The 24166-nt window shown below is 36.2% G+C and overlaps 1 protein-coding gene across 5 annotated transcripts in view; it reads left to right on the plus strand.

Annotated features, from left to right (window-relative positions):
* kaznb (kazrin, periplakin interacting protein b) overlaps positions 1–24166 on the plus strand; it is an 85825-nt gene that overhangs the window by 33502 nt on the left and 28157 nt on the right. For 4 of the 5 annotated variants that reach the window (XR_013782904.1, XM_079393632.1, XM_079393635.1 and 1 more), the window contains exon 2: positions 14414–14521. Coding sequence is in view for 4 of the 5 variants with exons in the window: in XM_079393632.1 (XP_079249758.1) it covers positions 14414–14521 (108 nt within the window). In the remaining variant the exon portion in view is untranslated. Of the gene's footprint in view, positions 1–14413; positions 14522–20253; positions 20655–24166 lie in introns of those variants that run through there. The other variant, XM_079393636.1, reaches the window with a different exon arrangement.

The raw sequence follows: 24166 nt of genomic DNA on the forward strand, positions 1-24166 counted from the left end.
AGGCACTCTTCTTTTTTCTCAAAGAGAGGAGCTTGTGCTGAATAACATTAATAAATCACTCTGTCACCGCCAGCTGATACCTACTGCATAAAATTTCATCGGCAGATGCAGAAAAGCCTGTTTTGCTCAATTAAACACAAAGGACAGAGGTCACCAATTAGCAAACTAGCAGTCCAGATCCAGACCCATGAGTGGTTCCAGTGGGCTAGGAATCATTTATCATAAATTAATTTCATTAAAATTCACATGGAGAAACAGCATCTGAAGTAGAATGTATGTTTGATGTTATTTGCTTTTGTTTGTTCATTTGCCATACTTGTTGATAAAGCTTCTTCGGAGAAATTGTAAAAATAGCTACATTTGAATAAAATGTATTATTTAAAATTCTGTAATAGACAAAAGACTTTTTTCCACAATTTATGATTATTTCATTCTTTCAGAATGTTATGGCTGCTAACCTGAACATTGAATGAATATGACTGAAATTCACTTATTTAATTTCTTAGCTCTACAGCATATTGACTCTTGAAAGTGTAAGTTATGTTTTGGTTGTGAAAAACACTTTCAAGCTTAATTGTAATTGTTCAGAATGTCAAAGTGCACTTGAGAAATCAAACTCAATTTATAGGATTGTGTCCCAAATCTAGCGGCTAGCTGTATAAGGTGAACCCAGTATTTGTTTTGACGCCTATTTCTACAACACTCGTCTATCCTTCAGTGGCAGGTGGAATTGAAATGTCAAACCCCTGTGACCTTTCATCAAGATCCCCGTGTGGGTTTCTGACCCTTAAAGAGCAGCTTGGATCATTAGTATCCAGCTAAGCCCTCTGTAACATTTAGATTTCCCTGCACACCCAGTCAATCCCTTCTGAGTTAGCAATCATTCAGATCTGCAGGAATATCTACCCTGCGCTGTGTATTGGACTGTAAAGGCCTGAGAAGCACTTACCTGTAACTATATAAATTTATCCTTAGGAACCTGCAACAAATCATAGCTGTTGCTTTTAAAATGTTTTCATGTGAAAACATTACTTCAAAGAGCACTATTTTTTTAGTTTACCTCAGGCTTTATTCGTTTTCTCCAATGGACTGTAATTTCTCCACTACTCACAATCCCCTTAATTATAGACTAGTTTTGAGTGTACTGTGCTGTTGACTCTTTTCTGATTCTAAACACATACCTCTAGTTTCTAATCCAAAAGTCTCCTCGGAGTGCTTAGATGTTTCTCCGAAGTATGTTTAGGGTTAAAACATTACCAGTTTTCCTGTTTACTCTGTGTGATAATCCAGCAGTTTTTAGACAGTTGTCTGGGACCCCTAAGATCCTTAGGGGACCTGCTAGATGTCTGTAGAAAATATGAAAGGAAAAATAACGGTTGTACAAAAACACATTTTTAAAATTGTCAAATTTAACTTGTTTAATTTGTGTTGAATTAGTTTTTCCCATGCCACAGTCTCAGTTCTTGGTGAATGGAGGAACTCAAAGCTGTGTGGAGTATGGTGGAGGTATAGAGATGTGGTAGGTCATTTTCAAAAGTCTAAGATCAAGAAAACCTCTGAAGGAATACCGGTGTCTTGTGTTGTTTTAGACTAGTTCTCTGTCTCCCACTGCTTATTAAAGACTCAAATTTGAGCATTTACAGTGGATATTACAGAAAGCAGTCTATTGAAATATTTATCGTCACAGCTGACCTCACATGAAGCGATCGTGTGTTCAAAGAGGTTTTTCCCTCGCATTATTCCGACACGCCTCGTCACTCCTAACATTCCACATGGAATTGTCTGTTTGCTCTTTATTCTGTTCATCAGGAATGAGAGGTATTCTCTAAAAGAGACAATGAGAAATAAGACCGCATATACTATTTAAACCCTATGAGCAAAAACAAGTTCTCCAGTCCTTCCAAACCCACTTGACTGATAGAGTAATACTATATCATTATTGCATATTCGCCACAAGGCAGTTGTTGCAAGAAATTCAATTTGCTTAAACTCATGAAGGCAACTATTTATCAGATATTATGATGATTGACCCAAGCCCAAAGTATTTCAGAGTGCCATTGATGTCTTTGGATATCTCGAAACTGCCTACAAAGCATTTTTCCATGAATAGAACTGCAATGGCCTTCTGCGGCAAAGTGGCTCTTTGAATCATCGCCCGCAGCATTGTCTTTTGACAGCCATTGTCATTCAAATGGTTGTGCACTTCATTTAGTGATACTTTGGCACCTTTGAAAGTGAGTTATCAGTTCATTATCATGATAATGCTTCTTTAATACAGTTTATTTGACTGATCCATCATCACCTACACAAAAGAATAGGAGTGAGTAATGAGTTTCCAAGACTTTTGCAATAGTGCGAGTCTGATATAGGCGAAGGATGAATAGAGTGCAGGGTGAAGCTGAGGTGGAGTCCCCCTTCATTCCTTGGAGATTTTTTTTCTTTTCATAAAATTTTGTTGAATAGATACAGTATCTTGGCATCCGGAGCGGTGCATTTTGTGTTCTTTACAAAGGATATAATCATAACCAGCAGCAATGGCATATTGGTATTTATTTATGCTCCTCAAGAGAAAAATGCTACACTTGAACATGCCATCATACACTATAATCAAACTTGTAAAGTGCATTTTTCAAGTTCAAGAGGTGTATACAGTACGTGCAAGCTAGTTTTCACTGATCATTTGGATGCAGTTGACAAAGAAAATCTTATCTTTTAGTTTGGGTATCAAACTATTTTATTGGGGTATTTATGATTGATCAGCAACAAAACGGTTTTGAGCTGATATTAGTGACTTTAACAGTTTCAGTCAATATTAGATATTTAAATGTTTATGCTATTTTTTTCTGGAGGATGCTGCACAGTTTCTACATTTACATTGCCTTTAGATTCAACTCACTTAAAATTAATCTTAAAATACTCCTGATGGTGCTTACAGTAACTTTTTAGTGTATTTTTACTTATTTATTTTTTATTATAATTATTTATTTTATTATTTTATTTTTTTAATGCTATGGAATTTTAATTTTGGCTATAACATCACAATAATTATCGATTTATCATTTTTGCCCAGAATTTTATTTTTTATTTTAATATAATTTTTTTGTATTTTGACCATATCATCACAATAATTATTGTCTTCTACCATATTTATTAATTCATTCATTAATTCATTAATTCATTCATTCATTCAAAAATTATTAATTACAATAATTATCTTGTCTTCTACCAGATTGATTGATCGGTTGATTGATTTGTTAGTTATTTTGCAACTTTAATTTTGGCCATAGCCAATCAATAATTACGGGCCTATAATTTTCATCAGAATTTTTAAATTGTATCTCAATTAAAATTAGTCGGAATAAGTAGAGTGATTATGAAAATAATTATATTTTTCCTTAACAGACATGTAGCTAATGCTAACGGAAGACTCAGCTAATAATCATTTTCCATTCTCACTATAATGTTTAGCATAGTCAGGCTTGGACTTGGGAAGGGGAAACTGATCCTTGACCAGCAGTTAATGCTACATACTGTATAAGATTGCTGCAAATTCTGTAAACAGCTCTGAAAAGCAGTAATCTTCTGCTTATTGCTTTTGGGATTCTTCCCACCCCCTGCTTCGTCTGTCTGTGCCTGTTTCATGCTGCTTAATTGCTGACCTTTGTATTCCATCTGCCCCTTGTGTGCGTCGCATCATGGTGCTGTTTAATGATCTGAGAACAGACACTGGCCTTTTACGCTGATCCAGAACTGATTCCCCACCCAAATCCTAATCTCGGCTGTCGTTAAAGAAACTGGCAAATCACGTCTCATACCTGCTGACAATTCTCACGTCAATTTCCATTAGTGTTCCAATTCATCGCAACAACAGTTCATCACACTGTCATTTCAAACAATATTGTGCTACATTGTTAACTGGTTAGTGCTCTCGCTGGTGAACCTTGTAAAACTTTGCTGGTGAAGTACAGTCTTTTCAATGAATCGATGTCACTGATTCCCTCCGCTGCTTTTTATCTGTCTATGATGGAAGTGGCCGGTTTCTGATGAGGCGGAGAGTGTGTTTGTGGAAAGCCTCTGCTCTGGACAGTGGATTGTTTCAGGCTGACAGTATTCACACACACACACACAGTGTGGCAGTCAATCACACAGGCCTTGAAGCATCATCTCAGGCTTAATGTGCAGTGAATGCAGTGGCTATTGATTTCCTCTGTTGTCCGTGACTATAAATACCGATTAATAAACAACATTTTTCCAGCCGTTGGCAACATCCTGTCCACTGGGACAGAACTCGGACTGAATTTCTGAGGGTTGAGAGAGATGATGGAGACTGGGCTTGAGCTTTTGATCACTTGCACCCATCAGGACACTGAACACGGGCCCAAAGGATCTCATGTGTCATATTAATGGTATTCCGGTCAGTCACAAACCAGACAGGAAGTAGACTGGTACGGAAGTAGAATTTATGTGTAGTGGTCCAAAATGTTTTGGAGTCGGAACATATGTATAGATATATAATTAAAGGTAGTAATTAAAGTATGTATAATTAAATAAATACTGATATTCAGAAAGGGTGCATTAAATTGATTAAAAGACAATAAAGACATTTATAATGTTTCAAAAGATTTCTATTTCAAATGCTGTTCTTTTGAACTTTGTTCAACATTGATAACAAAAAAGAAATTCATCAAATCAGCATGTTAGAAGGATTCCAGAAGAATCATGTGACACTGAAAACTGGAATAGTGGCTTCTGAAAATAAAGAAAAGTAAGGAAAATAAAATGCATCAACATAGACAACAGTTGTTTTAAGTCTAATAATAGCTCACAGTATTATTTGATCAAATAAATGCAGCCTTGGTGAGCCTAAGAGGCTTCAAAAACATTTAAAAAATCTTACCAGCCCCAAATATATATATATATGGTAGAGCTGCTGTGTTCAATTTAGTACTTTTACAGTTACACTATTTTACATAGCCTCTTGGGACATTTTGTTAGATTAGATTTACATTTTTTTCTGCTTGGGGAAAAGTATATCACCTGTGCATTCCCCCCCCCCCCCCTTTTTTTTTTGCAGTTTTCAGCTCAAGATTACATTTGCCCACTTTGTTTCTCTAAGGATTAGTTTATCACGCGTAGGTGACGCTCATTCGCCCATTCACACACTAAAATTAGATTTGTAATATTAACTCTAAATTTACTCGTAGTAAAATTAATTAGCTTGTTTTCCCTAAATCTAGCCTTAAGGATTTCACTGTTGCAGACCAAACATGAAGACTTTCTAAAATGGTAGCATGAAGGATTTTTAAGCTTCTGAACCCACACAATATCCTTCTGTACTCCATCAATGCCAAAAAACAAAACTCTCTCCATTGGAGGGCCCAGCTTTCAGGCTGCCTTAAGCTTTTCTCCTTCCACAAGTTTTTCCGACCCTTCTCCCTTTTACCACAACTCCTAATCGCAGAGAAGATTGTTTCGATTCATCAATGCCATCTGCGGCATAGCCATACTAATGATACTCTGTAACTGCTGGGTAATGCATCTAAGTGAGAAAAGCTTTTTTTGTACTGTCAGCATTCCTCCACGCTGAATTTGGATGAGGTCCACTTGTTCGTGTTTGTGTCTGAGACACATCAAGTGGGCATGTTCTGAGAGTACAGCAACTATAATGTTTCATTCATGTCTTTTAATGAGAAATAGCACTTTCATTATTAAATATAGGTCAGAAACAGATCATTTCAACAGCAATTTGAAATTTGATTTACAGTATTGATTTATAATATTGACCATATTGATATTTTCTCTAGCCTTAAGGATCTACACCTCTGATCATGAAATCTAAATTGATATTATTAAAAAGTTGTTACAGTTCAATTGCAGCCTCTTAGTTTAAATTTACGAATGCAGACAGGAATGCAAAACCCTAAATGTTTTTATTTATTTAGTGTGGAAAACTTGGTATTCAGCATTAATAAATCTGAAACCACACTGGCACTAATGCACATTTAATTGGCTTTCTCCGAATTAAATGTTCACAAGTGCCAGTGTGTGGATATGCTGTGGTGAATACTTAATGTAGTAAGGAGGATAAAATTAAGAACAATTGCTATTTTCTTTGCTTTCAATAAAAGTTTATGTGAGTTTTAAGCCATTAACCAGTGTACAATATTTGCATAAGCCTTGCATAAAGCATTTTAAAAGGATTTTTAAATGATATTGCTGTTTGCTTGTTTCAATGACACAATGCATAGACTGGAATAGGTGCAAAGAATTAGCAATTTTTTTATATATTAAAGCATCTAGACCCACCTTTATGCAAGAACTGTTTTTATATTTATTCTTTTATTATGACTTTTCTCATGGTCCTTTTTACTCCTCTATGCACTTAGCGATGATTAATAATGCAGTGTGTTTTCTCGTTAACTAGTGGCTTCAACAGAGAAGCAAAGACTGTCACGTCCGTAATGGAATGCAAAAGGAGTTTAGCATCAGCAAACAGCTGAAGAAGGGGATAATTGCAGCTTTAGTTTTATCCAAACAAACCAGGCCTATACAATTAATCCATCTTCTTGCTCACGATTATCTTAAAGTTCATTTAAATGCCTAGCGCACAACCAGAAACGGACTGTGACATCATCAGGCACAAGCCCCTCCCCCTCCACAGAGGTATTTTGAGCTAGGTCAGCATGTGACTGGTCAAGATTTCTTGAGTGATAGATTGTGTTGACAGGTATTGCATTAATACATTAATAAGGAAGTGCTGGGGCTCCTAGAGACGCACCGATTGACAATATGCTGCCTCCAAGTCTGGCCAAGTTGACCTCTTGCCCACCTAGGAAAAATCGACCTCTCTGTGTGTATGTGTGGATTTTGGCTGTCGCCAGAGAGACAGAAGTGAGCGCTAGGGGCCTGGCTATTTGTCAGCAGTATTCATAGCAATGCTCCCAGCAGACAGAGCATTTGTCTGTAATTGTCTATTAGTTGCATATATATTCATTCCTGCTAAAAAAAAGAAACATGTTGAAACCAGTTTAAGATGGTCTCTCAGCCTGGCCATGCTGGTATTTAACTAGTTTTGCTGGGCTGATAAATGCCCAAAGCCCTTATGGTATGTCTTCATTATTTTCATAACCTTTGACCTAATATAAGGGTTATATCTAGAACAGAGGAGGCCAGCGTACTGTTGCACATGATCCTCTGAACACTCCAGACTGTATTATTTCACTTTAGCTGATATGTTTATGTTTGGCTGCTTTTGTGGTACTAATGTGATAGGAAAGGGCAGAAAAATAGATTTTATCTTAATGATCCTGTATTCAACCAGAATTATTGCTGGGGTAAGCAGTCTTGATATTCAGAAATGTCTGGAATGTGTTAAAGTTTAATGATAATGGGTCTCTAAATTGTCCAAAGGCAACGTGAGGATGGCACTTTGGTGGTATAAAAGGGAAAAATTAACTCTATAAAGCCTCGTTCTAAATAGTCCTTTTATTTGGTCTTAGTGACAGAAATATTTCAGAAATGAATGATCTCAGCAGGGTTGGGTGCAGAGTGCCTCCAACAGATTCAGTAAATATCTCTCAAATGAGTCAGTCCTGAGGGGATTAGCAAGTTGAATCTGAGGAAATAGGAAAAGACTGATGTGATTTTGGGTTGGACATGCAGTCTATCAATTTATCAATGGGTTGTATTGTATTGTCCATAAAACACAAAAAGAACACAACTTAACAAATAAAAAATAAAATTATATTCTAAAATTATATACATATAAAATTTAATACAATTTTATTTTGTTTTTACATGGAACGTAAACCTTAGACATTACTTGGAATCTGAAGACAGAAAAACCTATTGATTGGACAGTCCTTGTATCTCTAACAGACTCATTTTTCATTCACATCAAATTAAATATAGCATCTGTGGATGATTTCCACATCTGCCAGCATGTGCTCAAAGGTTAATGCCAAAGAGAAATAGCTTGTATTCTATGTCCAGGGACTCTTTCATTGTTAGGAGAAATTTCCCAAACTTAGAGACTGAAAGGAAGATCTATAATATTACTCAAGATGATCAAATACAGAGTAATTCAGTCTGAACACAGTTCCATAAAGTAATACAGAGACGTATTATATACTAATAGAAGAGCATTAGGTTAGGGGTCAGTAAATCCACTTTAGTCTTCATTTAAACAGGTAGCTATTATAGTAATGATTGGTTCATTCTCTCCATTTATTTAACAGCCTCTGTTCACCAAAAATAATTAAGCCTGGAATAATGTGCTTATTATGTATAATCTTATATGCACAATTACTCATGCACAAATACCATTATTTGATTTTTTAACTTGGAAAGTTTTTCAACAAACTGTCTATTTCAATGTCATTAATATGCATTAAGTCTTTCATCTGGATCTGTCATGCCATTAGTAACCCAGCAAAGCACAGATTTGTGAAGGGCTCTCTTAGATACAGGGCATTTTCAATCCATAATGAAGGGTTTTAATCATTACCTTGTAACCAAAAGTGTCTGCAGAACTGCGCAGACATAAAAAGCAGAAATATGATTTCAGTCATTCATCACCATAGACCCACTCCTAAAAATGATGCCATGACACAACAGGGATATTATTGACTCAGCCTGGCTGAAAACATATTTCTTTATGGACCCCTCTTAGCTACGGGGTTCCCATATTTTAAGAACTTTTACTTTTCGAGTCTGTTTTAATTCTGTTTTTATTTACTTTTTTAAAAACTGTATTATTTTCCATTGCATTTTAGACATGTAAATCAATTTTAAAATTCCTGATATTTTCAGGTTTTCCAAGATTGTAGGGACCCTCAATCTCAGGGGTCTTTAACAGTCAGTCTTGCAACCACTAGGGGGTCTGTAAGGGTTACAACAATTTTTGTTAGATCCCAAACAAAATTTTGAGGGAAAAAAAAGAAAAATTGGGGTTGGATCTAGATTCATTCATTCATTCATTCACACAAATAGTATTTTAAAAATAATAATAATCATAATAACATTAATGATAAATATCGGATTGAGTATAAGGTGTTGCTGTACGTTTTTAAAGCTGTCCATGATATGGCCCCAGAATATATTAAGAACCTGATTCATATGAACTCTTGTAGAGCTCAAAGATCATTCAACTGCTGACTGCTCTCAATTCCGAAAACTCGTCTGAAAACTAAAGGGGATCGTGCATTTTCGGTTGCTGGCCCAAGACTGTGGAATACTCTTCCACCTGACATTAGATCTGCACCCTCAGTTGATGTTTTTAAAATCTCGCGTTAAAATATAACTGTTTTCTATGACTTTTAATAGCTGATTTTTGTATTATGTAACTTGTTTTAATTGTTTTTCTGTTATTGTTGATTACTATTGTAGTTTTGTTGTGTTGCTGTACAGTCCTTTGGTCTACTTTGTAGTAGAAAGGGCTTTATAAATAAAGTAGACTTGAGACTAACAACAACTAATGAAATAGCTCACAATCAATATTTTTTAAAACTTGTTATTAATGTAATCTTTTATTCTGTTATTTTATTATCTTATGTCCATTTCTGTTTATTTTAGTTTTGTTCATTTCTGTTCTATTTTGTTTTATTCTTTTTTGTTAATTAGTTTTGTTCTGTTTGTTCTATTCATTTCTGTTGTTTTGTTGTTCTGTTTAGTTCATTTCTGTTTTGTTTTATACATTTTTGCAAATGATAAATTTATATTTACATTTAATCATTTAGCAGATGACTTACAAATGAGAACAATAGAAGCAATCACACTAACAAAAGTGCTACGATATGTAAGTGGTGTTAAGTTTAATGGATAGTCTAACGCATTACAAGGGTTTTTATATTAATTTTTTTAGGCAAGGCAAGGCAAGTTTATTTATATAGCACATTTCATACACAGTGGTAATTCAAAGTGCTTTACATAAAAGAAAGTGAAATAGACATTAAAAGCAATAAAAACATGGAAATAAAAATAATAAAAACAAAGAATTTTAAAATGATATAGAAAATGATTTAAAATAAATTTAAAGAAAATGATTATACATAAAATGTATTGCAGTCAGTTGGGACATATAGCACAGTGCTCATTCAACAAATGCACAGTTAAACAGATGAGTTTTGAGTCTTGATTTAAATGTGGCTAATGTTTTAGCACATCTGATCTCTTCTGGAAGCTGGTTCCAACTGCGGGCCGCATAATAGCTAAAAGCAGACTCCCCTTGTTTTGTGTGAACCCTTGGTATTTCTAACTGACTCGATCCTAATGATCTGAGTGGTCTGTTTGGTTTATATTCAGTGAGCATATCAGCAATATATTTAGGTCCTAGGCCATTGAGTGACTTATAAACGAGTAAAAGTACTTTAAAATCAATCCTAAATGTAACTGGAAGCCAGTGTAAGGACCTGAGGACTGGTGTGATATGCTCAGATTTTCTGGTTCTAGTCAGAATCCTGGCAGCAGCGTTCTGGATGAGCTGCAGTTGTCTAATGGTCTTCTTGGGAAGGCCGGTGAGGAGACCATTACAGTAATCCACCCTGCTGGTGATAAAGGCATGAACAAGTTTCTCCAAGTCTTGATTGGAAACAAAACATCTAATTCGTGCAATATTTTTGAGGTGATAGTATGCTGATTTAGTTATTGCTTTGACATGACTACTGAAACTAAGGTCTGTCTCCAGAATCACTCCAAGATTTCTGACTTGATTTTTAGTTGTTTGACCCCTAGAGTCAAGGTATGCATTCACCTTGAGAACTTCATCTTTGTTTCCAAATGCAATGATTTCAGTTTTCTCCTTGTTTAACTGAAGAAAGTTCTGGCACATCCAACTGTTAATTTCATCAATGCATTGGCAGAGGGAGTCAATGGGGCTGTAGTCATTTGGAGATAAGGCTAGGTAAATCTGGGTATCATCAGCATAGCTGTGATAGGCAATTTGGTTCTTCCTCATTATCTGACTTAGTGGGAGCATATACAGGTTAAACAAGAGCGGTGCAAGAATTGAGCCTTGTGGGACTCCACATGTCATGGCCGTCCACTTAGACTTATGCTCTCCTATACTCACATAATAACCTCTCCCTTCTAAGTATGATCTGAACCATTTGAGTGCCATCCCAGAAAGCCCGACCCAGTTTTCCAGTCTCTCTAAAAGTATGTTATGATCGACAGTGTCAAACGCAGCACTAAGATCTAGTAGTACCAGCACTGATATTTTGCCAGAATCAGAATTGACGCGAATATCATTTATTATCTTAACGAGTGCTGTCTCTGTGCTGTGATGTGCTCGGAAACCAGATTGAAAATTGTCCAGGTATCCATTTGACTTTAAGTAGTTGTTCAGCTGATTAGAAACTACCTTTTCAATTATCTTACCTATGAAAGGAAGATTTGATATGGGTCTATAGTTGCTCAACATGGTGTTATCAAGATTGCGCTTTTTCAGAAGGGGCTTAACAACTGCAGTTTTAAGGGAGTTTGGAAAAGTCCCAGAAAGAAGTGAGGCGTTCACCACTTCTAAGAGATCAGCTTCTAAACAGTTAAGCACATTTTTGAAAAAGGATGTGGGAAGTGTGTCAAGATAGCAGGTTGAAGATTTAAGGTGCTGTACTATTTCTTCCAAAATTTTGTTATCAATTTCTTTAAAAACACACATAGTCACTTCTTTTTGAAATTGCGGTCGAATCTGTGTGACCTCTGCATAACTTGAGGATGTGCCAATCTCCTTTCTGATATTATTGATCTTCTCAGAAAAGAAGGAAGCAAACTCATTGCATTTGCTGTCGGAGAGCATTTCACTGGGAATCTGACTTGGGGGGTTTGTCAGTCTCTCAACAGTCGCAAAAAGAGTGCGGGTGCTGTTTAAGTTACTGTTTATAAGGTTTGAAAAGAAAGTCTGTCTAGCTGTGGCTAGTTCCACATTGAAAGCTTGAAGGCTGTCTTTATAGATGCTATAGTGAATTTCAAGTTTCGTCTTCTGCCACATCCGCTCAGCTTTTCTGCATTGTCTTTTCATGCTCTGAACTGCTGTTGATTTTCTCCAAATTGATTTCTGTTTCCCCGTCTTCTTGCTGACCTTTATCGGGGCAATATCATCAATAACATTCTTAATTTTTGAGTTAAAAGACTCCAGGAGAAGATCAACAGAGTCTGCAGAAATGCTTGGTGTTAATGATATTGCCTCCATAAATAGCGCACTAGTGTTGTCGTTAATGCATCTCTTTCTGATAGAGACAGATCTAGATTCAGTGGTGACCGAGATCGATATATCAAAGAAAATACAGAAGTGATCAGATAGTGCTACATCCTTAATTACAATGGATGAGATGTTTAGACCTCTACTGATGAGTAAATCTAGAGTGTGTCCACGATTGTGTGTTGGTCCGTGCACATGCTGACTCAGGTCAAAAGTGTTTAAAACAGTTATAATTTCTTTTGTAGTTTTGATTTCTGCATTATCTATGTGAATATTAAAATCCCCTGCAATAGCAAAACAGTCAAACTCTGAGGAAATCATTGATAACAGTTCAGTGAAATCATCAACAAAGGCTGGAGAATATTTTGGAGGCCTGTAAATAATGATAAACAGGGTGTGTGGAGCACCTTTCAGCACAATACCTATGTATTCAAAAGATGAATATTGACCAAATGACATTTGCTTGCACTGATAAACATCTTTAAACAGAGCAGCTACACCTCCACCTCTCCTAACAGTCCTGCAGACACTTATAAAATTAAAGTTAGGAGGGGCTGTTTCAGTGAGGACTGTTGAACTGCAGCCGTCTTCTAACCATGTTTCATTTAAAAACATAAAATCCAGGTTGTTTGTGGTTATTAAATCGTTGATCAGAAATGATTTATTTTTAAGTGAGCGAATGTTTAAAAATGCTAACTTGATGGAATTACATTTTGTCTCTACAGCAATCTTAGATTGATGCATTATAGGCCGCAGGTTAGATGGGTCAGCCGTACGGCTTGAGAAGGCCTTAGACTTTCTATTGCTTAATAAAACAGAAATAGAGGAGGCTACAGGCACACTGGGTTCCCGCTTGTTCTGTAAACATATAATAAATTTTATAATAAATTAAAAAGAATAAAAAGTAGAATAGAAATAGAATTGAGAGAGCTAGTGTTAGTTAATTTATTATTATTATTATTATTATTATTATTATTATTATTATTATTATATAATAAATGAAAAGAAAACATGTAGACAGAATAGAAATGTTAGTGTTAGAGGGTCGAGATTTTTTTATATAAAATAAATAATAATAATAAAATGAAAGTTTTATACTATACATAAGATGGGGTCTCTTTGTCATCTTCTTATGTACTGGCGGTCATTAGTCTGAAGGACTGCTATAGCTGATAAAATGCACTGTGGAATGAGGGAGAAAAAGAGGAATTTATAGTGTAACACATCCAAGAACAGAATAAGTCACATTAGGTGCTGTGTAAGTGATAGCAGGTAACAGGAGCAGATACAGAGATAGAGTGGAAAAGGGCACTTGAAGAGACTTCAATTAGCAGCATCAGTTCAGGTGTGCAGCCGGCCGTGAAGCCTGAGCCATGGGAGGGAGGGGAAGAAAGAACAGGCAGTGCTGAGGTGGTATCTGTTAAAGGGAATGGCGAAGGATGAACGCTGTCTGACATAATTATGTGGAAAATGACAAGCACCATTTCATATCTCCTGTCAAAACCTGTGATAATTGACATGCAATGCACACAATTCCTCACGGAAGTGACATACCGGTACACTCCACGTCGGCGTCAGGTGATGCAAGGTGCGTGATATGACACGAGCCATTTATTTATGATGCTCGTATTGAAAGATTGATACGCCGGCCTTGTTCCATTTTCACAGGTACACTGAAATCCCTTGTGGCTTCAGAGAAACCCACAGGGTCTACGTTACCGCGCAATGGAAAATGATTGATGGTGGTTGTAAATCTCAGCACTTTTTTCGTTCTCATCAAACGAACATTGTTAGCTTTCCTCTTCCCTTTCAGATCTGAGGAAAAATCATGATTCAGTGTGTTGTTCTTGTACTGTACATGAAATTGCTACCTGTCACTTTCAATGCACATTGATTACGGCAGCAGCGTGGGCCATGGACAGAGTGATTATTTGTCTTTAAAAGCCATTCAGTGGATGTGGCGCTTTTGCGTGGTGCGTGTCACTGTTTCAGAGTTAATTACAGATGAGCAGTAATAGCTGTGAGATGCTCGGTGAGTCATGAACCAGAGACGCAGCGACACACACCGCACGCTTTTGTCGTAGGAGGCCTGCACTTTGCCACCCTCGGCCACTTACAAAGGCGAAAATGTCAAACCTCGCTGTTAGCTTGGACCTGTTAAAACGAACGAGCTTGGAGAAGCATAGCGATCAAATCTTTTGTGTTTCTGTCTCGCAGATCCTTTGCTCCACCACCGGCAGAAGGCAGTTGTTTCTGATCTCACTTTCCAGACAGGCATGTCAAGCTTGATGGACTTTGGAACTCCAGATTCTTCACTTGACAAAGGTGAGATCTCCAAATATGCATTAGCGCAATGTTACAGTGCTTATTTTCCACAGGCTGTGAACACGCAGGTAATTCATCACAACGCTGAAAGGCAAATAAAACACAACCATTGTCCTTTTGGATTTTCAGCCCCCCCGGCTTATGTGGTTGTGAGGAGAAATATGTATGCGGCTAAGAAATGCACTTCTACAAATTGCGAGAGAGTCATCTTCCGAGAAAACAATAAAGCTTTGTCTGATTCGTGTAATGTCACTCGCTGCAGGGAGGCGTCATTATGAAGTGTATTGATCAAACTGGGAATTGAACAGAATCTCTAAGTCTTATTCTAGACATCCCATTTTCCACACATAATGACGCCTGTTACTCTCTATTGCCTTTCCTCCAGAGTGCTGTCCTCCTAAATCATAATCTTTATGTCTTTATCAAAGCCAACATCACAAAGAAGCCAAACTACCCTCGTAGGATGATAGAGGGTCTTCATTTGAACCAGTACCGGGAATAATTTTCAACTTCACTCAGGCTGATGGTGAACACTGCATGCTAATGCATTGACGACACCCGTGGCATGTGTTAGCATGTGCTTTATACTAGCATACACCACACTAATAATATACATACTCGTTTGTATTAGTTTGTGCAGTCTGTCCTGCTCTTTTTCTACTCTTATGTTCATTTCTGTTTTATTCTGTTTTCTTGTTTTGTTCTGCTGTTCATTTCTGTTCTGTGCATTTCAGTTTTGTTCTGTTCATTTCTACTATTGTTTTCCACTATATTGTTTAATTCTGTTCATTTCTGATCAGCTCTATCCTTTTAGTTTTCTTCTGTTTTGTTGTTTTATTCTGTTTATTTCTGTTCTTTTCATTTCTATTTTATGTTGTTATTTCTGTCTTTTCTATTAATTTGTTATTTTGGTAAAGCTTTTGATTACAACCCGCAAAGAACTACGTAAGTATACTGGATTAACAGTGTTCGTTTCTGTAATTACCTATAAAGAACGTGTGTGTAGGTATAAGGGAACAATCTGTTACGTTTGGGTAATAAGGGGGTAACAACCAGATTTGCAACCTGCAAAGAACTGTGTAAGTAAACTGAAGTTACAGCATCATTTTTGTAATTATAGTGTTCCTCCGTGTAGGTATAGGGGAATAATATGGCGACGTTTGGGGAATAAAGGGATAAAAACCTGTAAAATTACAAATCATTTATACTGTAAGTATTTTGAAACTAAGGGGTAAATATTCTAATATTACGTGGTATGACCTAAACGATAATCTTGTGTTTGGGAGTGATTTAAAAAGAAAATATACTTTTATATTGGTATTTTATTATAGGCCTAACCATTCTATTATTAAAGGAACATGATGGAGATTACTGAACAACAAAACTGGACATCTAGTTAAATGAGTTAATGAGCTTCAGCTATGATTTATTATTCACAAGTCAGCTTACCTTAAGAAAGCATATTCGTCGATCTCAGCAACTTCCCAACACCACTATCACCAAATAACTTTTCCTGATATACCATCAAGGTTCAATGCAGCTTAAAACAAGCTTACCTCTTTCCAGCTGTTCACAGAAAAAAAAAATACATGATACAACATTTGTATTTCAGTGGATGTATACTGTAAAAAAAAAAAGAGGGTTTAATTGGCCATCAAACAGTTAAATTAAAACTAGTGCAATATTTTTCTCTGTAATTACTGTGCAAATATACACTTGTTCTGGGTTTAAGCCCAACTTGTCCCTCCCTTATTCCATGTAGTTACAGTGTAAATACAACATTTGCGGGCTGTAAATTAAAGTGGTGCTTGACCCCCCTTATTCCATGTAGTTACAGGGTAAGTGGCTACAACAAATTGCTCTAAAACTATTATTTATACAGTAGGTCATACATTATATTTCAGGTAACATATCAATAAACATGGTGACTGTTTTATTTAATTCAAATATTTATTTGAAATTTGGGTTTTAAAATTAAAATCACACACAAAATGATAACAGTAACAACACAGGCAACAGATAATAAAATATACAAATTTATTACACCAGCAACTCCATACTTATACAACTTATATAGTTAAACCAAATTCTTTTGATAGCTTGTTTAAGAACAAATTTAAGATTCTGTTCAATTTGTTCATCTTTTTCACCCACTGACGAAGTTAAACTATTATGGCCAAACCATCACGTCAATAAACACACAGTAATAAACACTGAAAGTCAAGAACTATAGCAAACTGACAGGATTTTACCGTCTTTGATTTTACCGTTTTGATCCACGTCCTCAAGCACTATTTTGACTAGTTCACAGCTCCTGGTTTCAATCGCCGTCAATGTTGTGAGAACATACTCGGACAAAACCCTCCAGTTTTAAAGGAACACATTCCTGTCAGTTTCCAAAAATCTCTCTCCTCTTCGCTTCGATTAGTTTTCTTGTATTTTCGCCACATATTCCTGTCAAGAGCGCCGCAGACACGATTAGACTCGTCTCAAGTGCCATTCAAGCTGTTTCCAGTTCCCACATTCACTGGTCCAGTTTTAAACGAACAGACTCCAGACAGTTTCAAAATTGTCCCTCGTCTGCACTTTTCATTTATTTTCCCATTTTCCACACGTTTCCATCTTAAGCACTGCAGACACGGATTTCGACGCACACAGAACCGTTCGCGTTTACCTCCACATTCCTAACCAGGGTTGCCAGGTTTTCACAACAAAACCTGCCCAATTCCTACTCAAAACTAGCCCAATTGCGTTTCGAGGGGGGTTCCCCAGTAAAAATTCCCTGGGAAAACCGTGGACTTGGCAACACTGTTCCTAACTCAGGACTGTTGGGTTATTTATTACTGATATCAACCCAAATTGGGTCAAATCAAGTCAGCTTCCTAACCCAACAGTCTCAACCAATCGTTTGGATTGAAACAATAACCCAGCATGTTAAAAAAGAAGGCCTACACAGTGTATGTTTTTGCTAAATCGTTTGCAAATATAAGATTGTTGTATAGCCTACATACAAAGTAATATTAGAATAGGTACCCCTTAGTTTCAAAATACTTACAGTAGAAATGTTATTTCTATTACCCCTTTATTCAACAAACCGCACATATTATTCCCTTATACCTACACGAGGTACTGAATAGGTACACTATAATTACAAAAAAAGTTACACTGTAAATTCTGTTTACTAACGCAGTATGTTGCGGGTTGTAATCTAATTCATTACCGTTATTTTCTGTTCTGTTTTCTGTTCCGTTCATGTCTGAATTGTTCATTTTTATTTTTATCTCTTATTTGTTTTGATTTTGTTTTGTTCTATTCCTTTCTGTTTTTGTTTTGTTCTACTTCGTTCTTGTCTTTTTCATTCTTTTGTTTTACTCCATTCAGTTATTTTTTGTTTTATTGTGTTGTGTTCTGTTTATTTTATTCAATTTAATTCTGTTTTGTCTCGCTCATTTGTTCTATTCTATTCTAATAAAAATACCAAAATGATGTTATTGTATTATTGTTATTAGGCATGTACCATAGTAATACTGTGCTGTTTTGTACTGATATTTTGACTTGTAGTGACCCATAAGCTGGCCAGGCTGTTTAATCAGCCCGTATTTGGTCATTTTGAGATAATTGGCTGATGTGGCTGCCTGCTGCGCAACTCTTTTAGATTTTTGAGTATGTCTCATTTGACAATATTTTACCATTCATACCATAGTGTATGTCAGCATATCACGGTATTTTCTGATGCCATCACTTTACGATGATGCTGTCACAGGAACGTTCTGTTCTATCTGTTCTTTCTCTTTCTCTCCTGTTTTTTAAATCTTTTTTTCTGTTTGTTTTCTGTTCCCTTGCATTGTTCGTTTCACCCTTTGTGAAAGACATTATTGATGTTGTGCTTGCTGTTAGTGCTTCATTATTCTCAGCCGAGCCTTAAATTGTTTTGAAAGATAACGCTCGGTCTGCCAGGCAACTGTATCTATGCAGCTGAGAAATAAAAGGAAGCAGGCAGCCGTATTAGAGATGCTTTAATGTACTAAATTCATTACTTTTCAGCCTCATGTGCCCATACAAGCTCACTTATGTGCAGCACCCCTCGGAAAACAACAACTCAACAAATACTCTCCAGCTGAGCTTTCCCTACTGAACACGTGTACATTTAATCAACACACAAGAGCTCTTGGGTCCATCCTGTCTAATATTAAGGCGGTCACTTCATTACACAAACAGCATATGCTTCAAAGTATCACATTTGAGTTGTTTGTGTTTGAACTGGTCATTTTTTTTCCATGAGGCACTCTGAACTCAGCACCAGCATCCTGGTCTTTAAGAGAGAGTGATAAAAGGAGAGATGAGTCAGTGTTAAGACCCTGAGAGCCCTTGAGTGTTTCTGCCTGGCTGTGTTTGAGACTGCCACTTGCTGTAGGTTGAAGCCGGTGCACTGTGATGGAGAGTGGGCCCCTATCTGCCGGTGGCTCCATTAGTTCCATGAGAAAGAGGACACTCATCTAGCCCTTTATCTGACAATACGTCCCACAGATCCCTGCTGCAAAGAATTATGGGATGTGGAGGGAGAAAGATGGTGGACAAAAGTGGATATACTTTTAGTCCAAGAAAGAGCAAGTTTGTGGGGTTTATAAGGGTCACAGTGATTGACATGCCTTAAAAAGATAGTTCAGTCATCATTTACTCTCTCTCGTTATTCCAAATTAGTTTGAGTTTCTTTCTTAAATGAAAGGTAAAGTGAATGAAATAAAGTGAATAGCTCAAAAAAAAAAAAAAAAAAAAAAAAAAAAAAAAAAATATATATATATATATATATATATATATATATATATATATATATACATATACATATAAATATTAATACATTACAGTATATGCTGTATACACACACATAATACACACACACACACATATACAGTGTATATGCACATATATACATACACATATAGTCAATTTTTTTATTTTGTAGTTCATTTACAGTATCAGTTTAATCTATTAATAGGTTTGTTATTTGTCATTTTTAGCTAATTTTGAATAAATGTTGTGTAAAATATGTTCAACTTTAGCAGAATATCATGGATGTTCAATTTCTATACAAAGGAAGGGAGAAGCTCAGAAAATTACAAGGGGATCTATATTTACTATAGATCCCTTTTTACGTTATTTTATATTCTATATTTTAATTTTCTCCGTTTTATGAATTAATGGGTTTGATAATAGATACATTTTTTTAGCTAATTTTGTATGACAATTAAAATGATTTTAAAAATATCATAAACGGACCATAGAAATAGACCATATGATTTTATTTGATAGTTTTTACTTATGTTGTGCTTTTAATTGTAATATTTAGCTTATTTTAAATAAGTGAATATCACTTAAAAATGAAAGAAAAAAAACATCATAAAACTACTTGTATACTATATGATAATTTGTGTAAATTCAAGTGGTATGAACTACTTTCATGGTTCTATAAAATCTTTTTGTGCTCAACAGTCTTTGTCCCCATTAACTTTGATTAAATGACAGAGAATACAATTAATAAGAGTTTGAGTAAGTAAATGATGACAGAATTTTCATTTTTGGGTGAACTGTTCCTTTAAAATGAAGAGAACAGTCAGTCTGTGTCTTGTTTCCACCATTAGATGGAGCTGCGGTGCCTCTGAAGAGAGACTCACCTGCCCTCTCACCTGATCAGAAAAGCTGTTTGTCTCCTCCCCCGTCTTATGAATGCGCCTGTTCAAACACGGCTGGGAAAAGCAGTGCCATTTCCCTTTTGAACTCTCTGAAACTTCTAGGCCAGGAGGAGTGTGGGTGTGTGTGTGTTTGTGCAACAGAGAGCAAGAACAGGTAGGAAGGGCGTAGAGGGGGTGGGGAACTTTAGAAAACGCCCAAAAGAAACTCCCAGAACAAGTGTACGGGCTCAGAGAGGAAGCCGGCTCAAACTTGTTTATACTCACTCGGGAACACCTCCCTAGTAACCTGTCAAGGAGGAGTGAAACGTGTACCTGTGTGTGAGTGTGTGGGAGGTCAAGTTGAATTTTCTTGCTATGAGAAGAAGCACCGGCGCTGACAGTGGAGCCCGCTGGAGCCGGCACTGTGGGGGGCATGAAATCTGAAAAAGAGGAGGGCAGACCAGGTGAGTGTTTGTGTGTGTGTACGTGAGTCTAAGACAGAAAACACAGGCATGACGCACCCCTGAATCATATAACCAGCTGACGAGGCATGTAAATCTGACGATGCACAGAGGCTCTTCACGTGTACCAGCAGGTGTTTGGTGACCTGTATCAGTGATTCCCAAACAAGAGGTTTGCTTTATTAAACCTTTTGTTTAAGATATTCACTTCCTTTTTGAAGAAATCCAGTAGGCCATAATATAAAATGAAAAAGATCACATTTCATGTTTTGTGTGTTATGGACTTGCTGATGAGGCAAATTATTCTAAAAAGGTTGGGAAACGCTGAACTATATTCCATACTGCTTTGATGGATGACCAACTTTTAGACTCTTTGATGAGTCAAACACATACAAGGCATGTACTTGTCTTTAATTTCATGCAATCTTGAGTAATACTATGATTTACCATGTGTGACGTGTAGCTCTTACCCAGTAATCAGCTGTAATTACGTTAGTGACACATATGTTGTTTGTGAGATCATACGAGATGGTGGTCATACAGAGGCATCATGCTGTCTGTTTATGTGAGGGATATTTGCGCATCCCTTAATCTGACCAATAATCTGTCACAATAATCTTTGAATGTATGAAAATGTATGAGTGATCGAGTGAGATGGATGTATGAGCAGTGAAATGAAAAGAAAAACATGTTTCGTTTTCAACTTTTTAAACGTTGTATTTACCTTTTATTGTAAAATTGGAAACATTTCTTGGACATTTCCCAAGCTTGTTGTTAATCCCTTGTTTCGGTCTGTTGTGAGATTTTAGAATCTTTACAATCCTCTCTCATTGGTTCACTCACGAAACAATTAAAGCTAATCCTGAATCAGCCCCCGTTTGTTCGTCTGTAGTGGCTATAGTAATAATCCCTGTGTCTTCTCCACACCCCACTAAATCAACACTGTGAGACTGATCTTTACACTCTTTATTCAAAGTTTAACAACAGACCGAGCAGGAATTTATGGATCATATTTAAGCACTTTATAGTTGCCATCGGCAAAACAGGAGGAATGTGAATCACGCGCACAGTAGTTTACTCAACGTTACACTGCACATACTGTGAATTCACTCCCTTGAAGATAATTATATAGGTGATTCATGAAGTCAGGTTTCATCTGAAGCCGCTCAGCTGTGTACTCTTGAATGCTTGGTTTATTGTGAACACACTTCCTGAAACGCTTGTTTGATTCATTGGAATTTCAGCGTTTGATCTTGGTGGTATGACAGTGCAGCTTGTGCCTTTGAAAGTTTTTAGGGTAGGGTAGGATTGTTTTTGACTGACTGAATGATTGAATGTTGTTATTGTGTTCTTCCTTAACCTTGCCTCAGGACACTTCCACCATTGCTCTTTGAGATCAGTTAACATTAGTCAAGGACATTGCTGCTGGTCTGTTGTTAAGAACGGTTTCTAACGTGCTGGTATTATGTTGCTTGTGTATGGTTTTTGTAACTATAGGACTGGACAACATATATTTATGCATTTGTGTGTTATGTAGGGTCTTAAGAGGTGAGATTTATATTGCATTTATTTACATAACTAACTTTACAGTTATAAATAGCAGTGTTTACCTATACACTAGCGCTCAAATGTTGGGGGTTGAAAGTGTCTCATGTTCAACATGAATGCAAATATTTAATAAAAAATACAGTCAAAAAGGGCTATAGTAAAAGTTTTCTATTTTAATGTTTTAAAATGTCATTTATTCCTGTAAGGACAAAGCTGAATTTTCAGCATTATTACTCCAGTCTTCAGTCACATGATCCTTCAGAAATCATTCTGATATGCTGATTTTCTTAGTATTATCAATGTTGAAAACAGTTCTGCTGCTTAATATTTTTATGCAAACCTTGATTATTATTTTTTTTGTCCATTTATTCTTTTATCAAGTTCAAAAGAACAGCATTTATTTAAATAGAAAACTTTAAACACTATACGTGTCTTTACTGTCAGTTTTGATCAATTTATGCATACTTGCTCAATAAGTATTTAATTTCTATCACAAATCTTAGACTTTTGAAACTTTTGAAAGGTAGTGTGTATTTCATAAATCATTTTGATATTTTTTGCATGATGATGCAAATAAAATATTATTTAAATGGGTAGACCGAACAGATTCCCAGAACTGAATCGCTCCATCAACTCTAATGACATTTTTAAGTGGAAATCAGAGACTTGTGTCTTATTACTACTGTTAAGAATAAAGACTTTTTTTAATCTAATGGCCAAATAAAAAGTGCATCACAATGCATCATTTTATTTTATGATTATTATTTAGTTTGTTTCTATTTACGTTTTAGATATTATAATTTATGTTTATCTGCACTTTACATTTCAGCCAGAAGTGCATCTGTGTGTCTTTTTATTTCATTATTTACAAACAGACATACAGGTGCACCTGCTAGTGCCTGTGTGTGCTCATAGTCTAATGTTTTTTGAGAATATTGTGCCTCCGGTGCCAACAGGGCTTGGCATAACCTTTGCGGCTCACTGATCTACTTGGTGCCAGTGGTTTCACTCCAAATAGATGAAGATAATGAGTTTGACCCTCCAAGCCCCTGCTGCCAGATGGTTCTGTCAAGCTCTGCCCTTCTCTCCCACCCCAAAGTACAAACTACAAGTTCACACTACAGCTCACGGACAAGTTTCATGCAGCCAAAACCCTCTCTGGAGCACCCACGCTGACAGATGCTACAATATGTTGCATTCCGTCACCCCAGCCAAGTCCACTGGGATTTTGAAGTGAGACGCTTCACTTAAGTGTTTGCGTTATGTAACAGAGCAAATGATACATCCTGGACAAAATTGTGCAGTCGGAGACAACTGTCCAACAGGATTTGCTGCTGACAGAACAAAGTGCTTTTATTCCAGTATCAGAGAGAAGCATATGCTTGAGTAAGAGGTGAACAAAAACAACAAAGTAACAGAGTTTTGAATATTTGAATTCGAGCCCTTATTGCTTTACTGTCGCTGGTGGGCCAAGTTCCCAAACATGAATTAGGCATCATTGGCATGTAATTGTGTGCAGGCACATGTAAATATATATTATTGGAAAGTTCAGAACAATCGGTTTATTTGCAGCCAACCCCCCCCCAAAAAAAGTATTTATTTATTTTTCCATTTTCTGAAATGCTATTTTGTATTGCAAAAGGTAAAGGAAAATTTGTTTCCTCCTAATTTTAATTATTCATTATCAAAAACCATAGCACTATAATACAGATTATTAGTAATTGGTTTATTTTGTGTTTGTGTTTCTTTTATTATTATTATTATGAGTTTATACGTATAGGGACATGATATTCTCTTATTTCGCATAAAAATTATAACACAATGTATTTGTATATATTTGGAATAATATTTCCATTTTTAAAAAGTCTCTTATGCTCACCAAGGATGCATTTATTTGGTCAAAAATGCAGTAAAAAATTTAAATATTTAATATAATTACAATTATATTACATGTTAAATGTTATCTA

Source organism: Barbus barbus (genome assembly GCF_936440315.1).
Source record: "Barbus barbus genome assembly, chromosome: 35".
Taxonomy (NCBI): Eukaryota; Metazoa; Chordata; class Actinopteri; order Cypriniformes; family Cyprinidae; genus Barbus; species Barbus barbus.